Source organism: Manihot esculenta, chromosome 7 (assembly GCF_001659605.2).
Source record: "Manihot esculenta cultivar AM560-2 chromosome 7, M.esculenta_v8, whole genome shotgun sequence".
Classification (NCBI taxonomy): Eukaryota; Viridiplantae; Streptophyta; class Magnoliopsida; order Malpighiales; family Euphorbiaceae; genus Manihot; species Manihot esculenta.
In genome coordinates this window covers 6,561,611-6,577,878 of record NC_035167.2, presented here as the reverse complement: position 1 = coordinate 6,577,878, position 16,268 = coordinate 6,561,611, and the positions used below count along the sequence as shown (strand labels likewise).

General features: G+C 34.7%; 1 protein-coding gene across 5 annotated transcripts; it reads right to left on the bottom strand.

The window, feature by feature from the left end:
- Positions 1-15,158, bottom strand: LOC110619806 (ribosomal RNA small subunit methyltransferase E). 5 transcript variants are annotated; one of them, XR_006351308.1, is made up of 9 exons: positions 14,795-15,155; positions 13,684-13,757; positions 12,607-12,749; positions 12,470-12,516; positions 12,270-12,378; positions 12,055-12,116; positions 10,767-10,881; positions 904-1,249; positions 655-796 (listed from the first exon to the last, which is right to left on the bottom strand). XR_006351308.1 is itself a non-coding variant. In XM_021763359.2 (8 exons), the coding sequence occupies exons 1-8, from the start codon at positions 14,954-14,956 to the stop codon at positions 645-647; spliced, it is 864 nt and encodes a 287-aa protein (XP_021619051.1). In that variant the 5' UTR covers positions 14,957-15,154; the 3' UTR covers positions 1-644. The 5 variants fall into 5 exon arrangements, 3 of the variants coding, with proteins under 3 accessions (XP_021619051.1, XP_021619054.1, XP_021619053.1); XR_002488720.2 differs by lacking the exon at positions 904-1,249 and adding an exon at positions 7,062-7,207 and having other exon boundaries at positions 659-796; positions 14,795-15,156; XM_021763359.2 differs by lacking the exon at positions 904-1,249 and having other exon boundaries at positions 1-796; positions 14,795-15,154.
- Positions 15,159-16,268: the final 1,110 nt, after the last annotated feature.

Here is a 16,268-nt window from a genome sequence, read left to right as displayed (position 1 = left end):
AAAAGTTGGAAGGGCCTCATACGTTTTCTTTTTTCCCATTAAAATTTAGAGCTTCCATATGAGCAATCCCTGTAGAAAATCTAAAATACATGCATGGATGTTTTAAAGGAACTACTTCGTATCAGTGAGCAAATGAAGCGAATGGTCCAACAACAGCGTAGTTGGTATCACAGTGGAGACCTTGCAATCAAATCCCATGTTACATTTAAGCTTAATAAACGTTCACAAATCCTATTAGGATCTCTTTAGAGCATGGGATCAGATGACAGTGGAATTTAACTGCTTTTCGATGGTCACATTAGGAGTGAAAATTAGAAAAACTGCAAAGCCTTTAATAATGATTACGTCAAATGGTGTAATTCATTTCTTTCTTTCAGTCATTTGTACGGTATAATTTGCCGCATCCTACTTGTATTCTATCTAATGGAAGATATCATCTCATGGTCCTAATAAGCCATTTCCTGGAGATATATCTGATATGACATATACTAGGAGCATTAAGAGATGGGAAATGTGAGATTAATCTTACTTGTAAACGTAACTACGCATCGGAGCATTCATACGAACAGCCACTGGTAAGTGCATTGGAGTGGACTTGGGAGGTCTCATGTTTGAACTCCCCCAATCCCCTATCCCCTTGTATCTTAAACATCGGACAATTGCTGAGCGTCGGACCATAGCATCAGAGTTGCTAAAAGAGCCATCGTTGCAGTTTCAACACGCAAACGAAGTGGTCCAAGACCAACAGCTGTAGCACCTGCTCCCATCATCATAGCCACCTCTCTTTCTGTGAAGTCTGAAAAGCAATGTAACAGCATAATTTACTTCGTTTAAAAAAAAAAATCTTGATGAAAAGTAAATTCAAGTTAGAAATATAACATAGAGAAAAGTATACTTTAATACCTTGTACTTTGTTTTGCTGCATAACGCATGTACTTCAGTCTATTAACACCGTGAGAACAAATTGCTAGCGGCTTTTTAAGTGTCATGTTGATGTCAACTGTATATTGATGATGTGGTACTAATATGACATGCTCACATAATATTTTATAGAGGACATGGCATATCACTTCAACTTCATAAATGATGTGGGACCACATAGTATGCCATGTCATATTCGATGATAATGTGGCATTTCACGTAAGCTCTACATCATCTATTTTTATGTTGATTGTCATTTGATCCTTAAGTGCAAAGTTGAAAGTACATGCTTTGAATTGCTTTTAAAACACAATTCAAACCTTGAATGCTACAAATATTAAAATTTCAAAATACATGAGAAAATTAGGAAAAAGGGAAAACAAGGGAGAGAGATGGTGAAGGATGCAAATAAAGAGAAATAGAGCTAGAGAGAGAGAGAGAGAGAGAGAGAGAGAGATGGGTAGATAGAGCAAAAGAGATATTGAGAGACAAACAGAGACAAAATGAGAGAGAGAGAGTGTTACATAACCAGCCTGCAATGCCATTTGAAACAGAGAAATAGGGAGAGGAAAGGAGAGAAATAGATGGGATTGAGAAAAGAAACAGAAAAGGGAGGAGATTTAGAGAGAAAATAGAGAAGAAGAGATATTTCTTGTATTTGATTCTTGAATGAATCTTACTTGAAACAAGCTACCCTATTTATATGTAACCTTGTAAAGAAATACCTATTCCGCCACTATCTAACTACTTCCAGTTGACTCTACTAACTTCTATACTCTTCTTTTATTACAATTTCAGGCCCAAAGTCCCTTATTCATTTGCAACATCCTTCATTCTCCTCATCATGACAGAGAGTTACTCTATTTCTCTCAATCCTCTCATGTCTCTCTCCCTTTCCACTTTTCCCATCCCTCTCTCTCTCTCTCTCTCTCTCTCTCTCTCTCTCACTATGTTTATCACTCTCTTTTTCCATTTCTCATGCATGTCCCTCTCTCTCTTTCACTCGCTATGTGTGTCTCTCTGTTTTTTCATCTTTCACTCATTCTCTCTCTCTCATGCATGTCCCTTTTTCTCTCTTATTTGCGTTTATCCTTCACCATGTCCCTCCCACTCCCTTAATTTCTCCCTTTTCCTAAATTTTTTCACATATTTTAAATTTTTATTTTTTTAGCATTAAGGGCTTGAACTTTGTTTTATAGGCAATTCAAGACATGTACTTTAAATTCTTGCACTTAAGAGCCACGTTAAATTCAACGTAAACTAGAAAACGTGGAGCTTATGTGAAAGGCCACATCAACGAAAAAGACATGCCACATCATCCATAAAATGTTGTGTCAGCATGCCATATCTGTGCCACGACATCAAATGAAATTGAAGTCAACATGCCACGTCAAAGACACTTGATGTTATTAACTATTTGTCCTTAATAGTACTAGCGGGTGAAATACATGCCCTTATTTGCAACAAAGCATAGTACAAGTCCTGAATGCTAAAAGGGCTATAGTACAAGATACTAAAGTATATTTTCCCCTATAACATATTGGATATGATATAAAAGTTAAGAATCTTAATTCATCAAAATATTAGAAATTGGGAACATAGTTGCCACCTATGGTAGCTTCAACTCCTTGAAAATAATAAACCTTTCAAATCAACTTTTTTCATAAAAACTCTTCATTATCACGTAGTCTAACCAAGAAAAACATAATACGAGTGTATGATCAAATACTGGAGCAAACAAAACCTTTTTCTATTATGTCTAACCTAGACATTTAATAGACTAATCAACTATAGAACATAGCAGACAACTCAATTGGAACATGATGTCAAAAAAGAATTTGTTTGCTTCTACACAAGTATAAACCACTTCATTGATCCATTAATGTTATTTCCCTTGTGAAAATTTAGGAGGAACTCCAATATAACATGAAATACTGCTGAAATAAGGAACATATGAGCTGTTGGACAATCTAATAATTTAGGAGAAAAATCACAGATGTCGATTCATCAAGTAGGATTCCAAGAGGGAGAGACATAGGGACTCAATGAACATTAATACCGTAGAGAACAAAGTAGCATTACACGTATGCCTTTAGTTTAAGTCTACAATTAATTATAGTTTGTAATTAACAATAATTTGAATGTACAGAAACGCCATTGATGAAAACATGTGCAAGCTCTGGTCTATGTTTTTACGTAGTACCATAATCCTTACATGTAACAAGAAAAACAATCCAACATTAAATAGAATAAATTATATACACAGAAAGGAGCACCACAACAGTGTATCCGGTACATGTCAGAAAAACATCCCTAGAAGCTAAAATTGTAGTTTAAAATTTTGAATAGCACAATCTTTGCAGTAAAAGGCATTATCATTTTGGAAGCTACATCACCCAAAAATAGGAAGAAAAAAAAATCTCAAAACGCAGTAATTGGCTAAGAATGTTCTTGATTTAAGGAAAAAAGAACTAAAAGATCATATTCTAGTTAAATCACAATTCTAAATTAAAAGATTATAGAATAATGTCACATATTGTAGGAAGAGAATGAGGACTAAAAAATGGAGTGAGCGAGCTGTGGAAATGGAGGGAGAATTTGTTAGGATAGTTAGTTAGGTAGCCACAGCAGTTGTAACTGCCTATTTGGTGGAAATGAGAGAATAAATAGAGCTGAATAGCTCCTATACGGTTTCTTCAAGAACTGAATCAATAATATCAATCTCTATCTCTCTCTGTTTCTTTCTCTACTTCTCTCTTCTTCTCTATATTCTGGTCTTTTCTTCTTATGTAACTGTCAAGTCTGTTAGGGTAAACCCTAACAATTAACTTTTACATAAACAGGTAGTTATAGTTTATGAAGAATTTTGGGAGGAATTTTTTATTCTATTCCAATTGAATTGATCTTTACAAGATTTGAATATTTATACACAATCAGTCAACCTAAATTAGGAATATTTACAATAAGAATAAAATCTCTTAAATCAAGCCTAATTAGGATCCAAAAGATTTGAATCCTCCTAATTAGAAACATTTTATATTGGTCAACACTCCCCCTCAAGTTGGTGCATAGATATCACACATGCCCAACTTGCAAAACAAGGTACGATAGGTCTTGTTGCTGATTCCTTTGGTAAACACATCAGCTAACTGTTCATCGGAAGTTATATGATCTAATCTTAAGACACCATTTATTAACTTCTCTTTAATGAAATGTTTATCAATCTTTATGTACTTCGTTCGATCATGTTGAACCGGATTATGAACTATACTGATGGCAACTCTGTTGTCACAATATATGAGGAGTTTGTCCCTCTCTAATAGTTTCAATTCCTCCAACAATCTCTGCAACCATAGGAGTTCACAAATATCTTGTGTCATCGCTCTATATTCTGTCTCAGCACTTGATCGAGCAACAATACTTTGTTTTTTGTTTCTCCAAGTGACAATGTTTCCCTCCACAAGTGTGCAGTAACCACCGGTCAACCTTCTATCATCAAGGGATCCAGTCCAATCTGCATCTGTGAACAAATGTATGCGAAGATGACCGTATTTAGAGAATAGTAGATCTTTTCCAAGAGCAGATTTCAAGTATCGCAAAATGCAAAAAACAGCCTGCATATGAGACTCACAAGGATCATGCATAAACTGACTGACTAAGCTGACTGCATATACTATGTCTAGTCAAGTATGCGAAAAATAAATCAGTCTGCCTATCAACCTCTGATATCTGCTCATATCCACTGATTCATCAATCCCTACTTGTAGCTTGTTATTACTCCCAATGGGAGTTTTTGTTGGTTTGCAAGCTAACATACCAGTTTCATCTAATGTATTTTCTTTGAGAAATAAAGATTCCCTTTTTTGACTTGACAACTTCGAGTCTCAGGAAATATTGCAGTTTTCCTAGATCTTTAATTTTGAACTCCTGAGCTAAAAGCTTTTTCAGCCAAGACATCTCTTTAGTGTCATCATTTATCATTACTATATCATCAACATAGACTATAAGGCTAATTTTACCCTTGTGATGTCTGATAAATAGAGTATGATTAGCATTGCTCTGTTGATAACAAAAAAAAAATCATAGCTCTATTGAATCTATTGAGATTATTTCTGTAAATAGCCTAGATTTGTAGTGATAATTAGGGATATAATTGTATGATATGATTGGGATATGATTAGATTATAATTAGAAAATTTATTTATTTTCTTACCTAATGTGTACTCTTGTAAGTAGTATATATACCCCAATTGGCTTGAAGGGAATAATCAAGTATTTTCTCTTAAATCTTCTGCTCTCTTTTTCTTCCTTTCATCAAAGTTTCAGAATTGATCAAACCAAGCTCTGAATGACTGCTTCAACCCATACAAAGCCTTCTTTAGCCTGTAAATCTTTCCTTGTTCTTTTTTATCAATAAATCCATAAAGGATTTCCATATACACTTCCTCCTCCAAGTCTCTATGGAGGAATGCATTTTTTACATCAAATTGTTGGAAATCGCGGTCAAAGTTGACAGCACAAGATAGCAATACTCTATTGAGTTCATTTTGGCAACAAGGGCAAATGTCTCCTGATAATCCACTCCATAGGTTTGAGTTTACCCCTTGGCCACTAGTCTAACCTTGAATCTTTTAATTGATCCATCTACTTTGTGTTTCACGGTGAACACTCATTTGCAGCCAACAAGTTTCTTCTCAGGTGGGAGAGTGATAAGCTCCTAGGTCTTATTTTTTGCTAGTGCTTTCATCTCTTCAATCATTGCTCCCTTCCATTTGAGATCTACAAGAACTTTCTTCCAATTCTGTGTAATAGACATAGAGGAAATAAACAAGGCAAAAGCCCTACAGGATGGAGAAAAAGAATTATAAGAGAAAAAGTTAGAAATAGAGTACTTTGTGCAAGATCTAACTCTTTTTTTAGCAATTGGTTTATTTCGATCATCAATGGGCTCAACGTTTAAGGATGACTCACCAGATGGAGAAGAGGAAGATTCATGACACAGAGTAGACTGCACAATGGCTTTTCTGCTTCTATTGTGTCTCTCTTCTTGAGTATCTCCTTAAATCTGATTTATCCAAACGCCCAATTTGATCACCAATAGTTTCCCCCTATATAATAGTCTCCTGATCACCAATAGTCCCCCCTTTTATAGCAGTCTCCTCTAGAGTAAAATATTCTAGAATTATAAGACTAGGAATCATCTCTCTCTCTCTCATTGTCCTCCTCCTGAAGAGGTGATGGGGTAGTACTAAAGTACAGTTCAGTCTCTCTAAATGTAACATCCATACTGATAAAGTGTTTTCTAGGTGGAGGGTAATAAAACTTATAACTCTTCTATGTCGGAAAGTACTCAACAAACACATTTAATAGCCCTCAGATTGAACTTCCCACTCATCCTAGTATGAACAAAACACATGCATCCGTGTATCCAAACACCTTTGGTAGAACAATATAAGCATTTTTTCCTTGTAGCACTTCAATCTCTAAAGGGCTTTTAAAGGCAAGAGCTTTGAGAAGCATTCTATTAATGAGATAAGTCATTAATAAGTTGCGGCTAAGACTGCATCTCCTTAATAAGTTTTTGGAAAGTTCATTCTCCCCAATGGGTTTTTGGAAGGTTCATGGTGAAAAAAAGAGATTGAGCTACTTTCAACAGGTGTTTATTTTTCTTTCTGCAACACCATTTTGAGCACTAGTGTAAGGACAACTAATTTGATGCAGTATTTCATTAGACTCCAAATAAGCAAAAAAAACAGCTGTTCATGTAGTCTGTACCATTATCAGTTCTCAAAACTTTTATCTTAGAATCAAATTTATAACAAATCATCTTGTGAAAAGATTGAAAGCAAGAAACCACATCACTCTTTGCCTTTATCAAATATACCTAAGTCATGCGAATGTAACAATCAATAAATGTAATAAACCAACGATTACCAAATAATGAGACCGTTTGAGTAGGTCCCCAAACGTCAGAACGGATGGTCAAAAATAGGATAGTACTCCTATTGTTACTGGAGGGATAAGAGGTTCTTATATGCTTAGCATACTCACAAGTATCACAAACTAAAGAATCACATTGAGGCTTGAAAAATAAATCAGGATAAAGTTTTTCTAAATCAAAGAAGGATGGGTGTCCTAACCGTTGATGCCACTGTATGATTTCCTGGTTAACATCCTGATTTCTTCCAAAAAGAGTCCGAGGTGAATTCAAACTCAGATTTCTTTCCAATGTATATAAGCTATTATGCAGTCTACCATTGCCAATCTTTTTTCCGGTTTGAAGGTTCTGAATAACACAATGGTCAGGAAAAAATTCAATTTTACAGTTAAGTGCTTTAGTGAGAACACTAACAAATAAAAGATTAACAAGAAAATAAGAAACATGAAGAAGAAATGATAGCTTGATATTTAGAGTACAAACAATAGAATCGATTCCAGATATAGGAGTGGAAGAACCATCTGCAATTCTGATGGTGTCTTTTCGTAGACATGAAAGATAATTAAGAAAGCCTTCAGAGGAGCCCGTCATACGTCTATTTGCACCAGAATCAAATCAATAATTCATAGAGCAGAATCAAGAGACGAAACAAAAGTATTATCAGAAGTCCTTAGATTACCCACACAAGTCACTGCCATTTCAAGAAAAAAAAACCACCCTTTTTCTGTTAAAAACAATGAAAAATTATTGTTACTGAAGAAAGAATTATTGTTCACCGGCGAAAAAAGGCACGGGTCCATCAGATCAAAAATGCGACTTGAAGACGAGTCAGCCGGAAAGGATCACTATCAAAAAAAACTATCGGAAAACGTCTCCCAGATCAGAAAAAGGTGAACCAAGTCACGGATCCACATAGATTAAAGGCGCAACTTGAAGGCGAGTCTACTGAAAAGGATCGCTGAAAATGTCACACGCACCATTGAGTGGGAAAGACGCAGAATCTTGCAAGGGCGCGTGAGCCTCATGTGTGTGGCTTTCTAGCGACGGAGCTGGACGGCCGGCCGGCGACGGTCCGGCGACCCTGCTGGTGGTGACGGTGAGATGAAAAAAGATTCCTAGACAGGGTGGTATTAAAAAGGTAGATCTAGGGTTTTAAAAATCCTAAGAGAAAAATTAAATTTAAACTCTAAAATCAGGAAAAAAAAAACTCTGATACCATGAAGAATTTTGGATGGAATTTTTTATTCTATTTCAATTGAATTGATCTTTATAAGATTTGAGTATTTATATATAAAAAATCAACCTAAATTAGGAATATTTACAATAAGAATAAAATCCCTTAAATCAAGCCTAATTAGGATTCCAAAGATTTGAATCCTCCTAATTAGGAACCTTTTATGTTGGTCAACAGTTTACGATACCAAGTAGACAAGTTTTACTTCCTAATTATTAATTATTCCTTCTTAAGCAAATTATATGACAAATAATGTTAATATTCAGTAACATCAATAGTATGCTATCAAGAAGAACCACCAAGTTTCAAATTCTTTGGGAAACACAAAGTGAGGGAGGAAAAGAAGTGGAGAGGGAAAATATGAGGAGATTGCCTGCATTTGTTTTCATAAATCTTGTTTGGATGGAAGGAAAACCAAGGATTCCTTCACTTCTTTCCCCACCACTTTATTTTCATTTCTCCCAAATTGGGAAGATTCAAACCATGTGAACCTAAAGAAAAATTTTTGCTTATTTTCTTCCCTCACTTTCCTCTCATATTCTGCCACCAACTATTTTCTTCCCTCAACTTTCATGTTCTCAAATAGAGGTTAAGACAAATCTTAAAACCAAGACTGACTGACAGGAGAATGACATGAAAACTAAAATGATAATCTTTAACACTAGTGACACATATTTTATGTGCAACAAATCACTCAAAATGAGAAGTATGTAGCCATGTTCCCAATGCAGATAAGAGTACAATTTGGGGAGAAAACAGAGGGAGAGGGAAAGAAGAAGAGAGAGAGAATCTACATTGTTGTCTGGAATATGCCCCATTACAACTGTTTCCTCCGATTTGCATTAATCCTACTTGCAACAGAATAACTGCCCCGCCTATTCCTGCCTATTACAATTAGCTCATCTCATCTCAGTCACCATCCCAGCTCATTCCCTTATTCATAACATTCCCCACCTCTTGAAACCATTATTGTCCTCAAGAATGAGTAAAGGAACTGACCTAATCTGCTTGCTGAATCTGCATTCATCTACATCATTTGTTGAAAAGAAAATGAAAATGAGAACAGAGGCATTATCTTTATCATTGTTGGCATTTTCATCGCATTTCAATGCAGAAATCCTCCACTGATAAAATTGAATTTTCTTCTTTTGCCTCCTAAACACTTCAAATTCATTCTCTTAAAGTGATATATGTCTAAATGGTCCCAGCTCAAAGATGTTATCCCCATAACTCCAAGACCCTTTTCCACCTCTATCTTCTTTTATAAACTACCAGATCTTCTCCTTCAGCGTCATTATGTTCAGAGAACAAACTTAATCTCTTTCCCAGTAAAATACAACTCTTCACATTATTTTCTCTCAAGATGAGTTGGTTATCCAATATATATCAAATCAAAATCACTTCCAGCTAATGATGTGTTTTCTAAAACATTAGCTTCTTCTTTGCCATCAACCTTGGATGTTGTGCTCCTAAAAATTGAAAGATCATGGTTTTGTTGAACCAGGTTGCTTGAATTAACATGACCAGCTTCCAAATGCTCCAATTCTTAAGAACTTATAGTTATGGGGGAAGCTTCAGAAATTCTATCATTCTCAAAATCCTGATTATTCTCATTATTTGCACCATTAGCATCCTTTCCAAAATTCTGCTGAATCAAATCTTCACTCCCATGAAACTAAACTTGTCATCAAGGTAAAGAATGCTCCATCTCAATTGTGCCCTTGTCATTCTTAGACCCTCACTTGAGGCATCTTTGTCTTCATTTGACTAGTCACAATTTCCAAGAAGGAAATCTTCATAAGCTTTCTATTCACCGACATCAGTCTTCTCAGATTTTCCTAATTTCTGATATGTTTTTGCCTGCAACTCTTCTTGCATTCCCTCGAGACCTTCAAGAAGCCTCAACAAGATCTTTTGTTGCCAATCTTGTAGTCCATGGGCTGATTGTATTTTATATCCAAGGAAAATTAAGAAATGAGAACTTCAAGGTTGCAGAACCAATTTCAGTAAAAGCCCTAGATTGAAATTCAGGAATTTAAAGAAACAGGTGCCTCTGAAATGCATGAAGTGAAAACTCAAAGAAGAAAAATAGAAGGGAAAACTAGAAATCAATAAAGGAAGAAGAAAATCTTATTCAAGAAAGAAAGAAAAAAAAAAGAAGAAGAAGCAGGATATGCCGAGAAAGAAAGAAGGAAATAAATCTCAGGGAAAGAAGAGAGAAGAATCAGAGGAAAGAGAAGGAAGAAATTTCAGGGAGAGAAGGAAAGAAAATTCAAGGAAGAAGGAATAAGAAAGAGAAGAAGTAGAAGAAGAACAAATTTCAGATTTGAGAACACTGACCTAATTTCAATCTATGCCTTATTGGAACCAGTTCTGATACCAACTGTATGTAGCCATGTTCCCAGTTAGAGATTTGAGTATAAGTTGGGGAGAAAATAGAGGAAGAGGGAGAGAGGAAGAGAGAGAACCTGCATTGTTTATTAATTCTGGAATATGCCCCATCACAAGTATTTCCTTCCAATTTCCACTAATCCTACTTGTAACAGAATAACTGGCCTTCTTGTCTATTACAATCAACTCATCTCAGACAACCCATCCCAGCTCCTTATTCATAACACAGATGCAGAAGGAGAAAATTGCATGAATAAGCACTAACTCAGAATGCATACTAACCTCCTTCTGGTCCCACTATTATCAATCCACTTGATTCTTTTCTTGATGAAGCCAGTACACTAACAACAGGAGTAGCTTCTGCTGCTGCCAGAAAAGACAACTTTGACTGGGCAAGCTGTATAACAAGAAACATAAAGTTTTGCTTCAATAGACTACAAACAAGTGAATATTAAAATAGTGATTTGTGCATTCATGGGATGGGAACAGTACATATTACAACTGCCCTTAATGTTTTGGCAAACAAAAAAAAAATATCAATGGTGTACATATTCCATGGTTAAGAGGACATACCCGACATCAACCCAGAGATCTGAACCAACCCAACCTGCAAAACCCAGGCTTGGGCAAGATATTATTTTACTTGACGCCCTCAGCCTAACCCAGCATGGCTTATTATGTGAGATTGGGCTCGATTGTTTAACTTGGTCTTGTGCCTCTCTCCCTTCATTTTCTAGGTGAAAAAACCTTAGGTAGTCTAGAATGTGGTCCTATTCATTTTGAAGTACAGTTCTCTATGAAAGGATAAAGAGGTTAAAATGTACTTATCTAATTAATTTCTAGACAGTTGTTATTTGTTGTATAATCCTTACTAGATCCTTTGATTTGCCATGGGCAAACAATATTTAGACATTAATTGCATATCATATACCTTGTACATGTGTACTTTCCAAGATAAAGCTCAACAATTAATTAACTTCATTTATCCTTGTGGAATTTATCTAACTCAAAGATCTTGATTTCATTACGATCTAAAAAGATGCTCTAAACAGCCAAATGCATGTTTAGATCTTATAGTTTATTACTTAGAAAAGTTTGAGCAAGTTTGTCATGTGAGGTCCTCGATTATTTCTTCTTTCTTTACCAATAACTAGTAACTACTGCAAAAGCCCTAAATTACTAATTGCCACTCAGTGCACAGCAATCAATGCAGACTAAAACTTATTCCTACCTAAAATTCTAGCCAATAAGACACCATCTTAAACCCTAGAACTCTCATGCTTGTTCAGAAATTTCCCTTTATTAACTTTTCAATAGAATGCTTAAAAACCCAGGATTTTCCTGCTGCAAAATACCTAACAGTACAGGTTATTCCAGCAAGAAAAGGGCAGATCCTTTTGCCCTCAAATGAGAATATTAGGAACAATACGTTTGCTTGAATTGTAAGCCTCTTAAATCTCTAATTTAACACGCCACAAAGCTCATAAGATAAGTCTGATCAAACATTTCCCTCTTCAACTAAGATAATATCAAATCTTTTAAGCATAAAAAGGAAGGAAAAACAACTCACCAGAGGTAAGAGTCCATCAATTTTTGTAGGAGGATTTAGAATCATTTCATGCAGCCTTTGACCTAGTATAGAGGTATGCATGAAAGAAATGAGAAGAAGCTGAAGCTGAATGAACAGCATATAACTATATATGAACTGATACAATTAAATACTCAGAAATTTAAGAAGATTATATTAAGTTGTGCATGGAGAAATTCACCATATCAATTGTTTACATTGTTTAGTTGCAGCCAGAATGACGCGTTGCAATCGGTCCACGCGGTTTTCTGAGATAGATGGAGAGCGTTCTGTCAACAGAGGGGTCACACTAGAAGCCCCCAACTCCTGGGGAAAAAAATGGTAGTTCAGCAATTACAAGAACAAGAGGGATAAAATGAATTAACATCAAACCATAAAATGTCAATGTAAGACGTACAGCGCATTTCTCAACAAGCCAGTCAGCTCGACCACCCTTAAGAGTACCTAAGGAGGAAAAGTTTGATCAAGTGATAAAATATGCATGAGCTTAAAAGATTCTAGCAACTTTTATGAACAAATTCTACTATAGCTCACCGAATGCAGCGAATACATGCCACTTTGTAGTATCAGGAAGAACTAACTTTGGATCTTCTAATGCTAGAAAATCAAGTCCATTACGGTCGATTTTCTGAATGCATCCTTCTACTAGACCTCCTTTTCCATTGAAGAGCTCTACCCTTGCATTTTGTAGTTTGGAAAATTATAAATATTTTGAATAAAAGCATGTATGATATTATGCAAATGCAATAAAGTCTAAAAACTTGAGAAGACCATATCGGATGCAGTCAAGAAAATTCCCCATTAGATTGATATGAATTTATATTTCCAATGCATAAATATTAAAAATTGAACTTAAACTGCATGATGTAAAGCCTGAGATTTACCACTAAAATAATGTCATCTGCCAGCCTACAATTAGTTCTTGACATTAGCTTTCAATACAATAGCACAAAAAACTTGTATTGCAATGCTAAAACCATTTCTAGCAAAAAAAAAAAAAATCCAATTACAAAGATATTATTTAGGCTAAAGGTGCCAGTGTACCATATGAACTTCCAAATCAATAATCCAACTACATCAATATACAAAATAACAAAATTCATATAAAAGAAGAATAACAAGAACAAAAGAGAAGGAAAAAGAAAAAGGAGAAAAACAAAAACAAGAAGGATTACTCAAGCATTTGAACAGCCACCATCCCAACCTACCACAAAGGTAACAGTAGCAGCATGGTAAGATAGTTATTGTCACGAGGAAAGAAATCCCACTTAAAACTGACCTTTTAAGAAAATGATGAATGCCATAGAAAAGGGTGAAAATTTAAAATTTTCCCCATTGAGAGCACAATAGTACTTGATAAAGCAATAAGACAATCGAATTAAGAAAGAAAGTTTAAATGAACTAGTGCACCAATAACATATCAGATATAGGCAATATAAAATTACAGTCTTTCAGTATGTCAGGGAAAAAATAGCACTTATACCACACATGAACTCAATCCTATGATAAAGCCAAACAAGGTCACAAATATGCAAATGTGATTTTGTTTGCCTATAGCTATATGTCTGCACATATGCAAGATAAATCTCAAGCAATAATTATTAAACGTACCTATCATCCGTGCTCAACCTTAAAACTTTAGTCATATGCCAGAACTCATCATCTTGTACACGGACAACACCACCCTGCATAGTTATGGAAAATAATAAGAAGTATGCATTGAATCAATATAAATTTACTAATATTCTTCCATAAAAGTAAAATATTTGCTATATTCCAAATAATAACATCTGACCCTGTGTGGTGGAGATGACAATTACAATAACTACCAAGAATGCGTAAAGTATAAGGTGAAAATTTTGATCTTTTATAACAAAAAGGAATAGGTCAGGGAATTGAGACCATTAAAAAAAATAGTACTGCCAAAAGGATTGGAATTTTCTACACTATATGGCCTATACCAGATTATTTAACTTGAACTCGCATCGAAAATTTTAATTTAATTAGACAAGAACTTAGCAGGGCTAATACGTGATCAAAATATTTTGCCAACTATTTTACCTCACCATTAATTAGCAACGGGAAGGTAAATCATGTCCAATAAATCCATGCCATATAGAGTTTAAGATTCCATTTTTCAACAATGGTCCAGCACATCCGTCCTACACCATTTGATTACACCATAGCTTTCTCACTGATGCAATAATTGATCCCCACATTAACAGAATGTGCTTGATTCATGTGGTTTCTAATATGAAGAACACACTTTGATATACTCATAATGAATTTACAAGGGATACTGTTTATTGGAAAAATCAGTCAGGTGCAATAACCAAATCTCACAACCAATATAAACCCCTTATTCAGATGAGGGTTCCATTTCAATTAGCAAGAATCAAATGAGCAATCAAACTCTCACCGAGTTTGAAATAGCATAGACCTTTGAAAACTCACCAAGAGACCTGTGATTTTCAGTTCTTCAAAACGATGAAACCCATTAACCGCCTACAAAGTAAAATAAACTAACAGAACAAATCCACACTGAATGCTCAAAATAGCACCATTACTTAAAGGCCAAAGAATTGTGCAGAAACAACAAATCCACTCAAAAACCACACTGACTAGCATCAAACGCGTACCGTAATCTAAATATCACTTCCCAATTCAACATATAGCCGAAAACCCAATACAAAATTGAATTCTATGTTAAGAGAGAGATTACTTTTGAAGAAGGAATAACTTCGGAGAAGAATCGAGGGAGGCCGCCACGGGATTGGTTCGAGTAATCTGATGAAGAAGAGAATGCACGGAGGCTCAAAGGTTTAAGCCATTGACGAGTCAAGAGCTCAGCAAAACGAGGTCGCATTGGGAGTAGAACTTGCATTTCGATTCGCCAAAGCCAACCTAAAAACTTAGCTCAGCAGCAATGCCTTCTGGTTCTACCAGAAATTGCTCCTCCTCTGTTCCAGTTTAGGTGTTTGGAATTTTCTTATCTTTCTGGAGGGTTTTGCTTTGGGGTTTAAGGACTCTCTCTGCGTTCTTGTGTTAGCACGACACGTCGTACGTTACTGAAACGACCTGTGGAACTTCAAAATGTTCCCCGCGCATGGTTTATTGGTTGAAGCTGATCTCCCATCCAAATTGAAAAAGAAATGCTACTGTAAAAATCGATACTGTAATATAAAATAAAATTATAATATATCTAAAGTCCATTGGACAAAAAATATTCAAAAATTTATATTTTTTATATTTATATCTTAAATTTAAAATTTTAGACAATAAAATTAATTATTTCAGTGAATATATTACAAATTTAATATTTTATTGGTAATTTAAAAAAAGTCGTAATGTATTGATAATTTCGTAATATAATTAATTAATACTTTAAACAATATAATGTTCATTATATAAACAAATGATGTAATCACAATTACTTTGATTTATTTTGTTTATTTTTAATCACAATCACCACTACCTAGCTACCGTTGTTGCCGCCATGGTGGTTGCCACCCCAACCACTATTATTGCCATTCCTACTACAACCATCTCCACTAATATCAATACCGTCAATGCTATAAAAATTAGGAGTGGATATTCGGTTCAAATTAAAAAAATTGATTGAATTAAATTAATTTAAAATTTTAATTCAGTTTTTTATTTATTTCGATCGGTTCGGTTCTGTTCGGTTTTTAATTTTAAAAATTTCGGTTATTTCGGTTCAGTTCGGTTTTAATCAGAAAAAAATTGAAAAAATCGAACCGAACTGATTTAGTGATAATAATATGTTATTTTCAATAATATAGAGAAATTAAATCATATTAGCATTAAAATATTTTAATTAAATTTTAAAATATTAAAGATAAAGTGTAAAAAATAAAAAAAATTATTAAAAATTGAAACTGATCAAACCGACCGAATCGAACCGAATCAGACCGATTCAGTTAGATTCGGTTTCTGATCAAAATCAATTCGGTTCGATTTTCATAAATACTAACATTTTGATTTTCGATTTATTCAGTTCGATTCGATTTTAAACCAAACCGACCGAATGATCACCCCTAATAAGAACTGCCACTTTGCCATTGCTGCCACCAATATTATTATTTAGCTACTGTGGTTATCAATTATCACAATAATCACTATAATTAGTAATTATTACTAGTGTAAATAAATTTAGATATTAAATAAAAAAATGT

Bases quoted from the DNA above. Each gene is read 5' to 3' on its own strand.
- LOC110619806 (XM_021763359.2), bottom strand. From the start codon at position 14,956: ATGCAAGTTCTACTCCCAATGCGACCTCGTTTTGCTGAGCTCTTGACT. The intron at 12,517-12,606 runs GTGAGCTATAGT...TTTCCTCCTTAG, and splicing joins GCATGTATTCGCTGCATTCG to GTACTCTTAAGGGTGGTCGA. The intron at 10,882-12,054 runs GTGAGTTGTTTT...CTTGTTATACAG, and splicing joins TTGATGGACTCTTACCTCTG to CTTGCCCAGTCAAAGTTGTC.